This window comes from Notechis scutatus, chromosome 3 (genome assembly GCF_049901735.1).
Source record: "Notechis scutatus isolate UNSWTSFEM ecotype Mainland chromosome 3, rNotScu1.2, whole genome shotgun sequence".
Lineage (NCBI taxonomy): Eukaryota > Metazoa > Chordata > Lepidosauria > Squamata > Elapidae > Notechis > Notechis scutatus.
The window spans coordinates 48560881-48579717 of NC_142011.1; the positions used below are offsets into that span (position 1 = coordinate 48560881).

General features: G+C 39.0%; 1 protein-coding gene across 2 annotated transcripts in view; it reads left to right on the forward strand.

Annotated features, from left to right (window-relative positions):
• Positions 1-18837, forward strand: part of CCND3 (cyclin D3) — an 86824-nt gene that overhangs the window by 64281 nt on the left and 3706 nt on the right. The window contains exons 1-4 of one of the 2 annotated variants that reach the window (XM_026676881.2): positions 3753-4219; positions 6180-6395; positions 13263-13422; positions 15971-16113. In XM_026676881.2, the coding sequence (XP_026532666.1) occupies positions 4031-4219; positions 6180-6395; positions 13263-13422; positions 15971-16113 (708 nt within the window). In that variant the 5' untranslated portion in view covers positions 3753-4030. Of the gene's footprint in view, positions 1-3752; positions 4220-6179; positions 6396-13262; positions 13423-15970; positions 16114-18837 lie in introns of those variants that run through there. The other variant, XM_087959762.1, reaches the window with a different exon arrangement.

Sequence of the window (18837 nt, forward strand, 5' to 3'; positions counted from 1 at the left end):
TAGAGCCCTGGATATGAAGGCGATATAAAAATCTTCTCTTTGTGATACAGAACACTTGAACTGGTGATGGATTTATATCTTTTTTTTTTTTTTAAAACAAGTTTTATTAATTTTTAAAACACACAAATTATCATTATTCATTACATGTTTAAACCTTTTTCCCTTGTAAATTTAACAAGTCAGATAAATTATGATTCTGTTTTAAACCATTTCCATATAATATACCAAAACCTCTTATTCAATTTCTCTTTACTTCTCTTTACTCTTATTCAATATCATTATTATTATTTCATCTGTTTCTTTCTGACTTAGTTACCATTATTCTCATTCTATATTTCTACAAGTTTTTACCAATTCTCCCCAAAAAGACATATACACACAACACACAAAACATAAAAAAATATCTTTTTGGAAAGTAACTTGGACCCAGGTGTCTCTCTCTTCATGGACTTCAATTATATTCATGCTCATCTTACATATCATTACTTATTTTATTTACCATTCTAAGCCTTCTATATTAACTTCTCCATATATTTCACACTTCTTAATTCTACCTTAATTAATCATCTTAGTTTAAATCATTATATTTGTATCTTTTGTCCATTTTTATCATCCCTTTGTCTCATCCCTTATGAAAAAAAAGAAAATCAGTTTCTCCTGAAATCATTAATCAGAGTATGATGCCTTTCTATCTCCCCTAAGTTAATCAAATTAATCTTTAAAATAATATCTAATACCCAATCAGATTTTGCTTGGTACATTCTATCTAACTAATACATCCAACACAATTAAGTGCATAATTAGAGAATAAATCCAAATATTAAAAAGAAATACTATAATAAAAATTTTATAATAACATCAATACCATAATTTTATTAAACTCTTTAATTAAAACAATATTCTAAACCTCTCCTATTATTAAGTTTTAAAACCAATCATTTTTAAACATTTTAACCTCTTATCAACTCTTAAACCATTGCAATACTACCATCTCATCTTATGTACCTTGCAAAATCTTTTTTTTTTTTTAAATTTATACTTTATCCATTATCCATAAAAATTCCTTTTTCCATTTAATTTCAAAACGTTGTAGCTTTTCTCCACCTTTTCCCTTTCTTTCTTTTCCCAACAAACCTTTCTACCCCCGCTTCTTCTAGCCTCTGCCTTACCGGCTTCCCTTCTCTGTCGTATTTCTTTTCCCCTTTGTTTACAATCATCATATTGGTTTTGCACTTTATTTTCCCTTTCTTAAATGTTTTTTTAGATCTTAAGTCCTTAAATCCTTTAGTTTTCTTCTTTTCTCTTCTTTTCTTTTCTTTCTCTCTTCCTTTTTCTGAATCAAATTCTGAGATTCATTAAAGATGGCTCCTTCCTTTCTTTCTTGTTCCTCTGCTGTCTTCATCTGTTGTAATTTTTGTTGATAATTAATAAGCGCCATTTCTAAGAAAAGGAAAGCTTCTTCCACACCATTTCTTAGTTCCTCAACAGAAAGAGCCATTATAAATCTTTTCTTTTCTTTTCTCCTTCTTTCTTCTTACAACAACCAGAATATTCAAAAGAAAATAAAAAAGATAAAACAGTCCCAAAGTTATCAATCAGTCCAAACCAAGGCAGAGTTCTCACTTTCTCCTTCTGGGGTGATATCAATCAAAGAGAAAGAAAGTCCAAATCTGTTTAAAGTCTTGTTACAATATATTCTAGTCTTCAAATCCTTAAGGCATCTGCTCCAACAAATCTTAGCATACAAATATTTTCTTTTTAATCCTCTCTCTTCCCACTCATCGCTTAAAACCAATTTCCACCTAAAAAATAGGTTTCTTAATATCCAGTTATTTATTCCGTAGGAAAAGAGGGAAAGCTATCCTTTCAGCACCTTCAAGCAGCCGCTTTTTTCCTCTTCTGGCAGGTATTATTCAGAAAGTCATACTTTTCAGGAATTTTATTAAATATGTCTTAGAGTCCTAGGAGCCAAGAAAAACTTTCTCCTCTCAATCACTTTCTCCACTTCCTCCTGCGCATTCTTACCCGGCTGCCAGCTTCTTTGTGGCGGCCATTACGGACCGCCGCTGCACCGTCCTGGGAAAAGGGGTTCTGCCGGCCAGGGAGGGGTCTGCAGCACCCCCAAACCCTTCTCCGGATCCCCCTACCTTCAGCTGCCCCTGCAGGGCAGCCTAGCTCCATGCCCGGCTGGGTCGGAGCCCCAAAAACGGCTAGCGCGGCAGGGATCGCGCAGCCGCAAATCCTGCCGCTCGCGGCCGACAAACCGGAAGTTCAATGATGGATTTATATCTTAATGCTATAATCCAGTTTATATTATTCTTGAAATTTGCAGTAATTTCTCCATACTTTTATTATGAGTATTTCTTTCATGGCATTGATTCACCTCATTTATTAAAAAAAAAAAAAGCACTGGAGAGAATACTGCATGGCACTGTCATATTGACAGTACTTCTTCCTCTCCCATCTGTCAAAAGTTGTTTAAGAGATTTACATCCCAACTTTGGAAGGAACAAAAATCACTGACACCCCTCTGAATTGCTTTAAGTCTGGCAGTACCAAAAATCTCTCACACTCACTCCATACAAAAGGAAAATAAAGTAAATTGCCAATACACCTGTGCAAATCTACTTTGCGCTATGTGCATTTACCTGGTTGGCATCAAGCCATCATTTCCCTTTCAAAGGCCTGGAGCACTGAAGTCAAGAGGCGGGACATGGTAAGGCCAACATTCCTGCAAATAGGGAAAGAGGCAACTCCAATGCTTCAGTATTTTTGCTTTTTTAAAAGCTAACTTTACTTCAATTTTTAAAACACTGGAGCAGAGCCAGATATAAATCCAGTTAAGTCAAATTTAGCCATCATAGGATGACAAAGATTTTGAGCTGGTTTTGAACTGGCAGAGTCCTCATGTGAAAGTGTTCATGCCAAAAGTGTGTGTGTGTGGGGGGGGGGGAATGACAAAGTAGTTGTCCATTTTGGTCAGCAGCCTTGAAATGAGTGGGAATGTGTATTATAAAGAAAATCGGATGTGAGAGGTATGAGATATGGACTGCAAAAATCCGGACAACCATCTCATAGCAGCAAAAACATACAAAAGCCCCAATTCTGCTGCCATCCAGGAACTGCCCATGATTTAGAAATCAGTTAGTATCTCTCCTTCCTGAGGAGAGGAAGTTGGAAGAGGGCACAGCAGTGGCCTTGAACGGAGCGCTGCCTTCTTCGTCCTGAAACTTTAGGCTAGGGCACCTTATCAGTGGCCATGTTGGTCACTGGGTGCGAGGGGAGGAGCCAAAATGCCACAGGCAATTCCCTAGCTTGCAGGAATCTGGGCATCGGGATATTGCTGGTGATGGTGGTATGTTGTCGCGAGACACCAGGCAGTTATATTTGTGGCACATGCCATCTTTTGAGAGAACTGCAGTCACCGTGGGAATACCGAGGGTTCCTTTAGCGCGGACTCCCTGCTTTGCAAGGGCGCAGAAGCCAGATTCATACGTGCCAGTGCAAGGCAGGCAACCTGTAAAGCGTCGCGCTTCAGGATCCTGCTTTCCTTGTTGGAGCGGCCGGAATAGCTAAAGATCCTGAAGTAAATGCCCAGAAAACGGGACAAATCCGTCCGCCAGCGCCCCTGCTTGCAAAGAACATTCTGGCGCTTGGTAAAATAACATCCCCGGGGTGGAGAAAAAGGAAGATCCTCCGCCCCTAGGATGGCAAATCTTTCGCGTGGCCTAGAAAGGGGCGTCCGTCAGAAGAAGGTGGGCCAGAGGCCGACTCCGCCTCTCCCAAGGACCCGTGGCCGTACATTCATTGGTGTCGGTGCTGCCGGGAGGTTGGAGGCACCTCGCAGGGGGAGGGGAGGCTTCTTGGCTGGGCTCGCCGGGTCGCCGCTGCCACCGCTGGATCCAGCCCGCGCTCGGGCGGAGACTGCCGAAGAGTCCCTCCTCTCCCTTCCTCGTGGCCTCCGGCTCCCCGCTCGCAGCCTCGGCTCCCTTCTTTTCCATCGCCCCGTCCCGTCTCCGAATTCGCGCACATGGAACTGCTGTGTGTGGAAGGGGTGATCCGGGCCAAGCGGGATCCGCAGCTATTAAGGGACCGGCGGGTCCTGCAGAATCTGCTCAGCCAGGAAGAGCGCTGCTGCCTTCGCGTTTCCTACTTCCAGTGCGTGCAGAAGGAGATCCAGCCGTACATGCGGAAGATGTTGGCGTTCTGGATGTTGGAGGTTTGTGCCGGGGGAGTCGCTCGATCACCCACCCTCTCTTCTTGTGGGCGCAGCCCGGCTTAACTTTTAGTCGGCCGCCTCAAAAAATGGGGGGGATGTTTTCTCCTTCTTTTTCAATCGTTCGGAAGGAAGCCTGGTTAGTTTCAGTGGCATCTATATTCGGGCAAGTATGCGTCGAGGTATAGGCGTCTTTATGGCACGTTTCTCTCCGTTCATTCCCTGGAATCTGGTTTCTCCGGAATCCGGAGAAGTTTCCCTAGAAAGAAGTGAGGCCTTGGGTTAGCCTGGATGGGAGCGGGAAAGCTGACTCGAATGGTAGTGGCGGGAGGGATCCAAATTCAGCCGTTTTGGGGAAGGCTTTTGCAAGGGGAGAGGTCGACCGAACGTGGTGGGAAGTGTTTGCGTTTGGGGGTGAAGGAATCGATGCTTAATAAACAGCAAGCCTAGAGGTGGGTGGGGGGGGTGCGGATTGAAAAAATAAACGAGGCCTCCATGCCCCTCCGTTTTCGCCTTCTCGATTTAGGCTGATTAAAAAAAAAAAAAAAACCCACCCTGATGGTGCTAAGCCAAGGGAAAGATTCTTATTCGAGGAGCGTTCACCTTTTGGCAGTAAAGCGTGCAACCTCTAGGGGGTCCCGGCCACTAGCCCTGCTTGTGCACAACAAATTATGGATTGATCGAAGCAGTTTAGAATCTGCAGTTTTTCACAACTAAAATACCAGATATGAAGATGGATGAAATGGGAGAAATAAATAACCAACTAGGAAAGGACAAATTTTAACCAATGCTCTAACCAGAAAATCGGAAGTCAAAGTAGTCTTGCCTTATCTTATAAATAAATTTCTTTAGGTACTTGTACAATAAGCACAAATAAATTAGATAAGAGCTTTTTTCTAAGTGAAGCAAAGGAGAAACGCAGCTTTATTTAAGTTTCTTGTTGGAAACAAGATTCTGGATTGAATGTATTTGTAATCTAAGAAAGGGACTCTTCTTGTGTGCTTGCTTTTTTGATAATATATTATTTACTATTTTCGTTTGCAAGATATCAAAGTGCTCAGGGAAAATGACCACTTTCTGCAACTCCATTAATGCATTTGGGTTATTAAATTCAGGTTTATAAAACCTTATTTTCCTGATCATCAGTAATAGGTAAGAATTGCTTTTGGGGAAAACAAAGTAAGGAGCTCAGACTGGAAGAGAGATTTGAATTCCTCCACCATTATACCTTAGGCATGTCATAAATGGAAGCAGTCCTGTGCAGATAGACTAGAAGGAGTGATTGTGGATTCAAATTCATTTATATGGCTTTAAGCTGATGAGACAGATACCACAACAGGAAAGCTAAATGCATCCACTTTAAAAAGCAACAATTCCTATATGGGAAAGTCATACAGTAAAATGAGTTTCTGCTAAAAGGGCTATAGTCATGGTTTTATTGTGAAGTCAGTATAAAAGATTCAGTGGGTGCAGTAATAAATTAGCATAAATAACTAGCCTAATGAATGGAGAAGATGGGGAATTAGGTTTTTTAAATTCTTGATGAATATTGTCATCATATGATGGCTTCTTCCATGGAAGTACCGTTTATTTCACTGGTATTTTTATTGGTGTGAGATATAAAAGGTTTTAATGTTCTGTAGTAAATGAAATTAGAATAGTGAGATGCTTTTGAATATTTAGGATATTATTCATTGCATATGATGCATCAGACCAGACTTTTAAAAACCAAATACTGATTCTGTAATGCAGATTTGACCTAACTGTGCAGCAGGATCTAGAAGCAAAAACAGAGAATCCACTTTCATATCCCCAGTTCTACATATTAACTCTCATATGTTCCTTCATACTTACAATACAAAGTGCTTTGGTAAGGACTATTTTTGAAGAATTTATTTTCAGTATGGTAGGTGGTCATTATTTATAAAATTCTTTCCCATTGTTACTGATTTTTTTTAATCAGGTTTGTGAGGAGCAAAAATGTGAAGAAGAGGTGTTTCCTTTGGCCATGAATTATGTGGATCGCTACTTGTCCTGTGTCCCCACCCGCAAAAACCACTTGCAACTTCTGGGAGCTGTCTGCATGCTTTTGGCTTCCAAGTTACGAGAGACCATGCCTTTAAGTGTACAGAAACTCTGCATTTACACAGACAATTCCATCACACCATGTGAAGTTTTGGTAAGTTTCTTTCATTACTAGATATAATATTTCATATTTCTACAACTCAGCTTGCTCTGTTACTTAATTGTGGATGAGCAGTGGGTACTGTGGTGGCTTCTTAAGTATCATATGGTTTTCCTTTTCCTGCTACATCCTAATCTATTTCCCCCCTCTTCTACATGCACATCTTTTTTAGACTCTTGATTCTTGTTGAATTGCAATTACCCATAAATTATCTGAAATTAGAAGTGAATAATAAATTGCCCCTTTTTGCTGAACATATCAAATTACTTTAAGAATGGATAGATATGAACTCCCAAATGGACATATGGATGTAGTAAATGTTATTGGGTGGAAACAAGACTAAAGTAATGTGCATGGGACAATCCCCCACTCCTCCCAAACTGGAACTTGTAAGTAAGAAGCAGAGACTTTTGCACTTGTGAGCTTTCCTCTATGGTGACGACGTTAGCCACAAAGGGTACGAAATGCCCTACCAGGAGGAAATGTACAGGTAGTCAACCACAATTGAGCCCAAAATGTCTGTTGTGAAGTGAGACATTTGTTAAGTGAGTTTTGCCCCATTTTATGACTTTTATTGTCTCATTTGTCAATCGAATCACTGAGTTGTTAAATTAGTAATACAGTTGTTGGGTAAATCGGGCTTCCCCATTGATTTTGCTCGTCAGAAGGTCACAAAAGGGGATTACATGATCCCCGGACGCCGCAACTGTCATAAATATGAGTCAGTTGCCATGCGTCTAGATTTGGATTATATGACCATGAGGTTGCTGCAATGGTCATAAGTCACTTTTTTTAGTGCCATTGTAACTTTGAATAATCACTAAACAAACCGTTGTAACACATATGTAACACGTATTTCAGATGTGTGCATAATCTAGTTATTTCTCTGTGAATCTTTGTAATTGTATTCTTTCCAAATGCACAATGTATGTTGCAAAGAAATACATTCCTTTGTCATTATTCATCTGCAATGAGAAGTAATCATACAACAAATACTATTTGAAGAAAACACATAGGTTAACAATTTCTGTTAAGGACAGAACTGGTCTTATTTGGGGATGGTTGAGACAAATTTAGCAAAATCTCGTTTAAAAATGAACAGTGAAATGTAGACATGACAGAAGAATAGTCACTTTTCAATGGTAGTTATAGTTTTAAACTTGCAGAGTACACCAATTAGAAAAGAATGTTTGTAAATATTTTAAAAATATTTAAACATCAGCTCTCTCAGAAGGTTATGGCCAATGTTATGGTACTTAGTCTGGAAGCATGTAATTTTTCTATCAGTAGGCAGCTCGTCAATAGAATGAAGTTGCTGCAAGAATAATTCACCACTAACATCAGTCTTTGTTATCCAATTACAGGTTCAAGTTCTGTGTTCATTTTTAATAAAGAAGCTCTTTTTAGTGAGGCACTCCATGTGAATATAGTCTGTATTCTGAATATTTATATAAAATATATTTTTGAAGACCCTGCAGCGGTCTTTTCATTAGATTTCAGACTAGATTGAATATAGTGCAGAATTTCTAGAAACCAACATTTAAAAAAAGGTGGAGGAAAAGTAAGCAAGATTATATATGCTGATGCTTAGAACAGACTTATCCATGCTTACTATATTCAAAAGTAACCCAAGATAGTTGGTTTTCCAAGACATTGGTCATTGCTGCGTGGCAGAACACTTGTTTTTCATGCATAAGATCCATGTCATCTCCTGACCAAATGGAAAAATCCTGCCTGAAACTAGCAAGTTGCTACCCATCACCCATGGCCTATTTCTGCATAGCCTAAGAAGCTTCTCCTACCATGACACCTGGCCTATTAGTTGTTAGGTCTCTTCCTGTACTTTACCTTTGTGGTGAAGCAAGCGTCTCTGCTTCACTTGGGTTCACTTAATCCCAACATTCTCACTCAAGACTCTGCAGATTCATCAAATCACAGGTAGAAAAAGGAGATGGTCAGTAGAAATTCAAGAATTAATTAGAATGAATTAATGAGACATTTGAAGAGTTAGCCTATTATGTTAGCTGAACTGGGAAATCATAGTAGGCTTTACCCAACTTCTCAGAATAATAAATTGTGTCTACATTTGAGACTCTAGAGCAAGGGTCTTCAAACTTGGCAAGTTTAAGACTTGTGGACTTCAACTCCCAGAATTCCTGAGCTAACATGACTGGAGAAGGAATTCTGGGAGTTGAAGTCCACAAGTCATAAAGCTGTCAAGTTTGAAGACCCCTGCTTCAAATCTGAAGCAAATCCTGAATCTACAGGATTCTTATCCGTTGAATGTGACAAGCTCCTATCAGCAGGATGGGTTGATTTAATTCAAAGGAATGCAGTTCATCACTGGAAAATGGCCTGAATTAAACAATTGTACTAAGACAGCTTTCTTCTTTCTTACCCTCATATTTCCTCAAGGGATTTGGATTTGAAATGGTTGATATAAGCATTGAAATAATTTGCTTGCAGGTAAATATGAAATCATATGGATATTGAGCAATGACCAAGTAACCTCTGTCCTGTCCCAGAATGTCTGTTGGGGTGGTGCTATAATCCTTACTTCTCCAGAAGGAGCTCTTCTGGCAGTAGAGGGATGCCATGGATCTCCCTAGAAGTATAATTGAACTGTCAGAGCTTGTTTGTTTGTCAGGCAGTGGAGTTATCTCCATTTCAGCATCAATCAATCAAGGCATACAGGGCAAGGATTGCTCTGCCTGCTGTTTTCAATGATCAAAGTTAAATACCAAATGGATAAGTAGCCAAATAATAATAGATCCATTGTGTAGCTTCCTGTCTCATATATATATATATAATAATGTCTGTTCTTCAAAGCCTATTTCTCTAGTCCTTAGTTGCTTTTCTAGGTAAAAGAATGAACTAGCTTAGGTTGTTTGACAAAGAGCTTTTGATTCAAATATAAATAAAGACGAAGACGTGTAGACTTAACATCTTTGCATCTATACTTTTTTTTATTGAACATGTTAATACTGATATTCTTTAAAGAAATCAGATTTAACTCTAACAAATCAGATTTTAAAAATTACTTTCCTTGTCAGTATGGCACTGATTTCTTCAAAGAAGCTGTAGCTAATGCCCAATGTCTTTAGCTTGGTTGTACAATATGTCTCTTCAGCCCAGCATTCGTCATGATTACTGAGGAGGATGGAGTTGTAATGGGGGAGCAAAGGGGAGTGGGTCAGATACTCTCTGTCAGTTTTCTAAGGTATTAGCTAGATACATTTTGTAGACCCAGAGAACAGGAACCCTTTCTGAGTCGCTATATTTTTTCTCCATGTCATTAGAATTAGGATAATTTCCTTTAATTTCATGGATCTCCTTTTTCAACTCCTAAAAGATTATTTACTTGAGCTTCACTGTCTTACTCCACTGGTTTGTATTTGATCAAAGAGGAAGGGAGTTTATTCACATGGACAATTAAGAACAAAATTATTGTTAGACATTTTAGGTTTTCTATGAAATAAAAGTTAACTATTGCCATCATTCATTCATATATTAGCCATGCACGTATGCACCCATCCACTCATAGAGATCTCTGGAATTCCTCTTGATTTCAGATCAGCAATAAGATCAGGTCCAGGGTCTGATCCTGATTCCACTCTGCTCCTATACATGTGCAGGAAACTCAATAGAGCCACAACTGATTTATTTAACAGTAATGAAGTTTCAGAAGGAAAAGGTTATAACATCCTTCTCAACTCAGCCTCTACACTCATTCTTTGCATCTGAATTACATAACTGTTCTGGTCAGTATGGTGAATGAAAATATATTTGTTGCCGGTACTTTGAATCAGGCCACCAATTCTGCTTGAAGGATATGTGCACAATGGCATAAGCATCAAAATGTATTAGGAGCCTGAGCTTCTACATGGAAGAACCCAAAATCATCTGTGAAACCAATATCCTGTATTCTATGACTGGACTGTGGAATGCCTTCCATCCTGCTCTTTGAAGTTCACCAACACTAAGAAGATAGGTCAATTATCTCTTTGAGTCATGCAGGATGGCATTTGCTTCTGGGTTTGACAGTGTTAATTCTTCACTTACCCAACCACTTCCCCCCTATGTGCTAATAATGTCCTATGCTTCTTTCACAACTGGGCAGCAAGAGCGATCCAGGGAAAGAAAAGAGAAAGCAATTTTATCATGGTTTGGACAATGGCTGTATCCTGGCAATTTATCTGCCAGCTCCTGGAAGGAAAGCTATCTCACTTTCAAAGCATGACCAATTTCCTCTTGGAAAGAAGAGGATCCTGTTTGACACCAGTTCAGCACTCAAAATCATGCTGAAGTTATTCTTAGTATAAGGAAATGATGCAACAAGGAATTTATCCCCTTGAAGGAAGCTGGATTTCCGTCCACGGGTATTATCTAAGCTCTTTTGTGCACTTCATTGAGCCAATTTGCTGCATGCATGTTTAGCTGAAAAGATGGTTACAAAGAGCATTTCGTGTCAGCAGGTCACAAGGTCTTCAGCTTGATGGGATTTACTTTCAGTATTCGTTCATTAACCATCTGGCCTGTCCAGCACTTTGGACTGTTGATCTTGACGTTGGTCCAGTCTGCTTCATAGATAGGGAGCTATCGTTTTACAAAAGTCCTTAGATACTTAGCCAATCTTCATTTATGACTTGGGGAACAATAACATTTACCTGGCTTTTTTTTTTCTTCAAGGCAGTTTACTGGTATAAATTTAAATAAAAATAATTTTGAGTATTTTTAAAAGATTATTTCTTGTAATAGAAAGTATTTTTTTCTTCCGTAGGGAACACTGTTCAAAAATGGTGTGTGTATCTCTCCCCCCCCCCCCTGCACGCTTACAACTTGAGTTATTGACGTCCAGACCACAACTAAAGAGCCCATCACCTCATTCTGGATATGCAGAAAGGGATTCAGTTCCTTAAAGTTTTAAGAGCACTGCTTGAAATTCACTGAAGCTTCTAATTTACAATATTGATTCTTCCTAATTTTAGGATCTACATTTGTCACTGAACAAATTTGATACTAGCTGCATCTGTGGCAGTTGTTCTGCCTTCCCCCTCCTCAGCTTGATGTGGTAATATGCTGTTTTTCAACTGAAGGATGACTTTTTCCATAAAACAACAGTAAAGATGCAGTGTAAGAATTTCTCTGAGTCATGTGCAAACTGAGAAGATTAGACCTGAATAAACCAATAAGGCTTCTGTGACCTTATGCTTGAAAAACCAAAGTCACTTTTGTTTCCCCCATGGCAATATTAAATGACAGTTAATATTGATACTCGAGCTAATTGAAACTTGATTCTTACTTAAGGAAAAAGACTGATAACAATTTCAGGCAGTCAAATTGCCTTTAAAATTCTAGGTCTTGTATTTTGGAAGCCACAGTTAATACAAGCTGAGGAATTATGTACAGAAAAGGGAGCAGGGACATTTAGGAAGTACAAAACCAGGACATGCCTCAGAGAAGAGAAGGTTTTCAGAAGAGCCATGCATGTTTCCCAGCAGTTGCCTACAAGCAAGTGTTTGTTTGCAACAACATCAACAACAAAAAAAGAAGGTTCCTAATTGTGATCGCTATTGAAAGGTTCTTGGAAAGCTACTTTCTTGGAAAGTAATTCTTACTTGGAATGCACATTCTTGGAAAGTTACTATCAGAGTGGGATGTTCATGACTTGGAGATCATATCACCTTAACTTGTACAGGCTGCTTGTAGCGTGTCTTAGGATTGCAATCCTGGCTGCCGTTTTTGCTTATTGGCATACAAATAATGCATCTATAGAATTCAAAAATTACTGTCTGAAACTGCCTGAAAAAGTAAGGAAAGGTTAGGGAACAGGAATTAAAGGAAAAGCTGATCAGACTTAGAAGTTAATATATGGATGGTGACAGATGAAGAAAAATAAAGAATTCTGATAACAGTAAGAGAAGAAGAAAGAAAATGGCACCCTTCCACTAGAATGGGGAGTTTATTGGAAATGTTTCCATAGCATTTGGCAAATAAATAGTATATACATCAGTACTTCTCAAACTTGGCAACTTTAAGATTTGTACTTCAACTGGTAGAATTTTATAGTATGATTGCATAATTAAAATTACCAAATTTGAGAAGCACTTATACATGTTCTTTGCTTAGAAAAGGATGTATTCAATTGGGCCTGACTACACAGGAGAATGAAGACATAATTGGCAGATATAGACCCTGTATTGCTCTTTCCTCTGGTGTTTGTATGAGAGGACAAATGCTGCACTCATCAGGTGCAATGACAGAAAGGTTGCATGCCCAAACTGCCAAGAAGCACAGAACAGGTATTCCTCAGATTGTGACCACAATTGGATCAGAATTTCTGTTGCTAAGCAAGGCAGTTGTTAAAGTAGTTTCACCCAATTTTACAGCATTTTTTTTGTCAGAATTGCTTTGCGAATCACTGGTTGTTAAGTGAATCACATAGTCACTAAACAGATTAAGCTTCCTCCATTGACTTGCTGGTCAGAGGCTGTCTTAGAAGGTAGAAAATGATGATCCCATGACCCAAGATGCTGCACCATCATAAATACATGGCAGTTGCCAAGCATGCAAACTTTGATCACTTGACTGTAGGGATGCTGTGGCCGTCACAAGTGCAAGGATCATTCATAAGTGGCCTTTTTCAGTGGCATTGTAGCTTTGAACAGTTGCTAAACAAATGGTTGTGCGTCAAGGACTACCCGTATGCAGATTCCAAGGAGCAATAATCTTTTGCTGGGACCTTGAGGAAAAGGACAGTAAGACTCATGGATTTGGCTTTTTTTTTTTTCCTTGTGTGATTTTTTTAAAAAATAATTCCCCTGTTTTGCTAGCATAATCCGCTCTCCCTTCCCTCTTTAGGACTGGGAATATTTGGTCTTAGAGAAGCTGAAATGGGACCTGGTGATGGTAATAGCAAACGACTTCCTGGATCACATTCTCCATCGGCTGTCGCTTCCTCAGCATAAGGTGCATTTGGTAAAGAAACACGCCCAGACCTTCATTGCATTGTGCGCCACAGGTATGTTTGTGTTTGAAAGGGTGAGACTCTCTGGAAGGGAGAAGCAGCTTAATTTATAAACTTCGAAAAGAGAGACTTTGTTTAATTGATAGCTGTAGCAAACTGGGTTTTTTTTTCTTCAAAGAGGCCATGGATTCCCCCATTGATTGAACCCTGGTATCTGCCTCTGGAAAGCAAGGATGGTGAATATTCAGGTTTACGTGTGCCATTATCTGTAAAAATGAAATATGACATATTAATTCCAAAATGGCAGTTTACATGATAAGGACAAATTTAGTTCTAGAGGTGAGTTCACAGAAGCATTTGGCAATTGGGTTCCATGGCAGAGGTTGTTTTTTTTCTAAAACCTGAGCTCAGCTTACTCTGTCTAGCCATTTTAAAAACAACTTTACTAGTCTGTTGAAGAATATAACCGCTAGTTCTCTTCTGTCACCAGAAAGATACATCATATTGATCATTTGAACTGGGCATTAGGTCATTCCTGAATTCTTGTACAGTCTTAGTGTCAGAGTGCCAATTAACAAACTCCAAACCAACAACCAACTCTGACACTTAGAGGGAATCTTTCTCACATTAGCTACTTGTATATTTGCAGGGAGAGCTCCTGTCTTCTTCCAGGAAGAAACATTTTTGCTTATTGTAACATGCTATCAAAAAGAAATAGCTATGTAACTTTATAGATTATTCTTAGGTTGGTTAATAAAATGTCTTACTGACCATTTGTGTGTGTGTGTGTCAAAGTAGTGTGGAAAGCTGCCAATCAGTTCCAGTTTCATTCCAGTTTTTGATGACTTTGGAGTAAACCTTTTAGGCAATAATGGTTTCCTTATTCTGTAGCTGGCAGATTAATCAAATATAGTGTCTAATATGCAGTAGCATTGACTGTTAAAATACTGAAGATTGAGGATGATGATTTAGAAGCTGGGATTTTATCAAATGTATGCTCCCTCCTGACTCCTGTAAATATGCTGATAATAATTTTGTTGCAAAATGATTTAAATAAGCTAAGAGTATGCTCTTTTTCAGTTTGGGAGGCACTTTAAAATTACGAAAGTGTGTCGTGGTTGGTCACAGCTTGCAAAATACTAATATTTATGAGATTGCTCCTTCCACCATCTCCATATGTCCCTTCCTCATAATACTGTCTGGTTATCCCAGGTTATCTTCGCGTTTTAATGGAGCAAAAGTCTTTATGGAGAAAGCAGCCCACCATTTTATTTTCTAAACATCCTGTTGAGGCTTCATAATAAAAGCAATAGCACTTAGATTTATACACCATTCCATAGTGCTTTATAGCAGGGTCCCCAACCACTGGTCCGCGGACGTGCCGGTCCGTGGAACAAGTCCTACCGGGCCGCTGGTTTGCTGGGCGCCGCCATCTTGTTTTGATGAAAAGTGCTTCCGGTGAGCTTTTCCGGGTAGAAAGCTCACCGGAAGCACTTTTCATCAAAACAAGATGGCGGCACGAAAAACTCACCCGGAGAGCTGGGCGGCGCCATCTTGTTTTGATGAAAAAGTGCTCCGGTGAGCTCACGAAGCACTTTTTCATCAAAACAAGATGGCGGCGCCCAGCTGATGCGTGTACCGGGCCGCGCCATAAAAAAGGTTGGGGATACCGGGCCGTGGCATAAAAAAGGTTGGGGATCACTGCTTTATAGCACACAATCAACATATTGCCCTCCAAAATCGGGGTCCTTTTTTTTACCAACCTCAGAAGGATGGAAGGCTGAGTCAACTTTGAGCAGGCTCTAGGCTATGGGCAGAGTTTGCTGCAATAGTGCATTCTAACCACTGTGCCACAATAACAGTAGTAGTAGTAGTAGTTGTAATTGGTACCATTTCCAAGAATTTTACAAAATACATCAAGAAATTATAGCTTCCTGCAATAACACCAGTGGAACTGCAAAACAATGTGCTACTCGAAATATCATACATTTTAAGAGGATGCTTGGTTGATACCTAGGATGCTGGCAGCAACCCGTATCAACCATTAGCATCAGTCAGTGATATTTGTGATACAATTTTAAATGTTCAGTTGACTGAGTTTCATGTTTAATGAATAAAAGAGATATAATAATAAGAGTTACGTAAGAATTTTTAATTGTTACTCTTACAAAACGCATCTTCTCATTTTTTAATTAGTTAATTAATGTACCCTACCTATTCCCATTAGAAGACAATGAACTTTGTGAATTCCAGGAAAGGTACTGTGAATATGTTGGTGGCAATAGGTCCCCATATCAATTGCTTCTACTGTAAGTTTTTTTCTTATTTAAAAATTAGTGTCCAATTCTGCATAGCTGAAATTTTGAAATGAGCTATCTGATCAGGAATAAGGCAGAGTTTAAATACTCTAAATAATGTTCGAAGAGCTAAGATGTTGTATTCCTTTCTGAAACTTGAAACCCTAACCTGTGCTGCTTAGTTTTAATTTGGTTGGTCTTCTATCTTAAAGTATCTGCTTAAGCTTTCTTTGTGGACATTTCTCTTTGATGAATGAAATAATGAATGAATTCATTCTTCTTCCTCCTCTCTTCTTTATTTGTAGAGTACACCTTTGCTATGTATCCACCATCCATGATTGCTACAGGTTGCATTGGAGCAGCAGTCCATGGCCTCACTACCTCATCTGACCATTTTTCTGGCGAGGCACTTACTGAGCTGCTTGCTAGCATTACTGGCACAGAGGTGGTGAGTGTCTTGCTTGGAGGCAACAGCATGCAAAATGGGAACTGGAGTTTTGCTAGCATTTTGTTTGTTGAGTCAAGGAAAGCTACTGTGGTTTCTTCCCTTTGCATTCCAAACTGGTTCTTATTTATAAGATGGCCAGAAAATCTGGTATTAACAGATGGCATTTAGTATCTTCTTCAGAAGCCACCAGGCTGTCAAATCATTTCTTAAGCCTCTATTTGATGATTAGAGACATCTGCCTCTTTTCAAAAGTTTCTGGTGACAAAGCTTTTGAGCTGCCAAATCTTAAGCTGATGATCCAATATTACAGCAACAGCAACCTGGATAGTAAAGACTCAAGTAGTCAAATCCCAAGTTTCTTTTGGTTAATCAAAACATCTAACAACAATAGCAGAAGAAAAATAGAACAATAATCAAATCCCAAATCAATCTATACACCATAAAATTAGCCACATTAAACCAAGTAGGACTGTCTTTTTAGGAATGTGATAGATGGAGAAAACATCTAGGCAAATAAGAACTCTTTCAAAAGTCATTTTGAATGATGATATAGATATTGCTATGCAAACAAGAGAAAACGTGCATGAACCAGGACTGAAACTTGGTTTATTTCTGCCTAAGGAATCTCTTGTGCTTATGACTGTAGAGTTGAAATTCAGAGAATTAAGGGGAGATTGGGACAATATGCTGAAGAAAACAAAACCCATATTTTCTTGTTAAAATCTTAATTGGTAGATTCATTCATCTATTATTTTCACTCTTTAGTTTAAAGTAAACTCCTCAGAATTCAATAGGATTTGTTGTGAATTACAGTATTGCCCAAATCTGGATTAAACATACTTCATTCAATGAGATATGTTTAAAGTATGGAAGTAGAATTCATAAATTCCCACCTTTCCAACATATGGGTGTAAAAACAATTCTAAAACATTATAAAATTACAAAAGATTATAATAACCCCCCCCCCAAACACACAGAGTTTTTTTGTTAATTGTGCAACTAATGGGCTACATAGGGATAGAATTGTCTAATTTGGGTCTGATTTCTTTACCCTGCATGGAACAAACATTCATTTAGAATTACCTTTAAAAATTCCTGTATTACCTTGTTGCAAAATTTAAGGCATAGGTCCTCTTTACAGCTTTTTCCTATTGGATTGCTCATTGTGCCATCTTTTTATTAAAATAGATAGAATCTTAAGAGCAGGTGAATAAGTTCCTTTGATCATGTGTTCTGCTTAGATTTTGGACATTGTAGACCTTCCAGCTTTTCCTGGCTATCCTGTCTTTCAATATTATACAAGCCATTATGCTAAGTTTTCTACAGTCTTTCATCTACCACAGGAGCTGTTTGTTTATTTATTACATTTCTATGCCACCCATTTCACTGATAGTGATTTTGGGCAGCTGTTCAAAAGTTATGTTTGGAAGCCTAAAATAAAGGCCTGTCTGGAAGAGCTGATGCATTATGAGAAGCCACAGATGAAAGGAGAAATGTTGGAGCCTAATTCAGCAAAGCAGAAACATCTAACTAGTTGTTTCAGATTCTTGTTCTCACAGCTCTGGAAAAGTTGCCATTAATTTTATACCTACAGTGTATAAACCACCCACTTGCCCCTGACATTTTAGAGATTATTTGATTTAGGAAAAGAGGTTATATGCAGCCACTGACTGCCACATGTGATTATATTATTAATGTGGCTGAGTCTTGTTTCAGTTGCGGCTCAATGCAGAAAGCCTGTCACCTCCAGAAATGGAGGACAGTAGGGCCTTTCTTTGCCTGGTCAATGCAAAGATTACATGGTTGTCCCTGGAAGACATCTGCTGTCCTGGCAGGCTTCCTCTCCTTGCTCTGCATCCTTGGATTCCCAAGCCAGTGTTGCTTTTTCACTGTTAAGCCAAAACAGTTGTGACTCTGTAGTATTCAGTGGGGTTTCTATACAAATTGGCTGTTCTCTGAAACCCAACTGCTTTTTCTTGTTGTATTGTGGCAGCTTCTGACCTACCACTGAGTTCATGATTGCTGGATATTTGCAGGTGGTTCTTCCATTGATTATTTACCTGATGCTCCAGATTAGTTATTTCTTCTTTTCTTTTGCACACTGGGTGGTCTTTGAAAAGCAGAAATTTATCCAAACAGATAGATGTTGGAGATTAGGTTGGTGAATGAGGAAAGGCTTGGAATTGGCTTATTGTCTATTTATATGGGTCAGTGTAGGATTCTTGCCACAGGCAAACATGGAGTCTAGAGAAGTACACTTCAGGTGGCATTCCAGAGCCCTCCCGGGCTGCCTTCTCAGGTTGCCAGGAAAAGCAAATTTGACATTCTGAATACTCTGTTACATGTCTCAAAGCAACAGGGAAAGCAGGATCTGGTGAATTGTGCCTGTCTTGCAGATCTAGTAGTAAATTGCATGACAACCATGAAGTGAAGAACATGTTTGGTAAGGTTTTTGGCTTTTTGCCCCATGCTTTCTAAACTGTCCAAGGCCAGCTGCTTGCAAGCTGCTCTGTGAATGAGAGTGAGTCTGGAAATCAAGTTTGAATGCTGAGCCTATGAGGAGAGTTGATGGAAAGAGTAAAGGACAGGTGGAAAATGGATAGAGGATTACAAGAGATGAACACCTCATAAAGAGAAGAAGTGAGAATTTCAAGGGCCCATGCTGTAATTAGTTCTTACCTGAATTGGAATGCCCTATTTTACCTTGTCAGTTGGGTTTTTTCT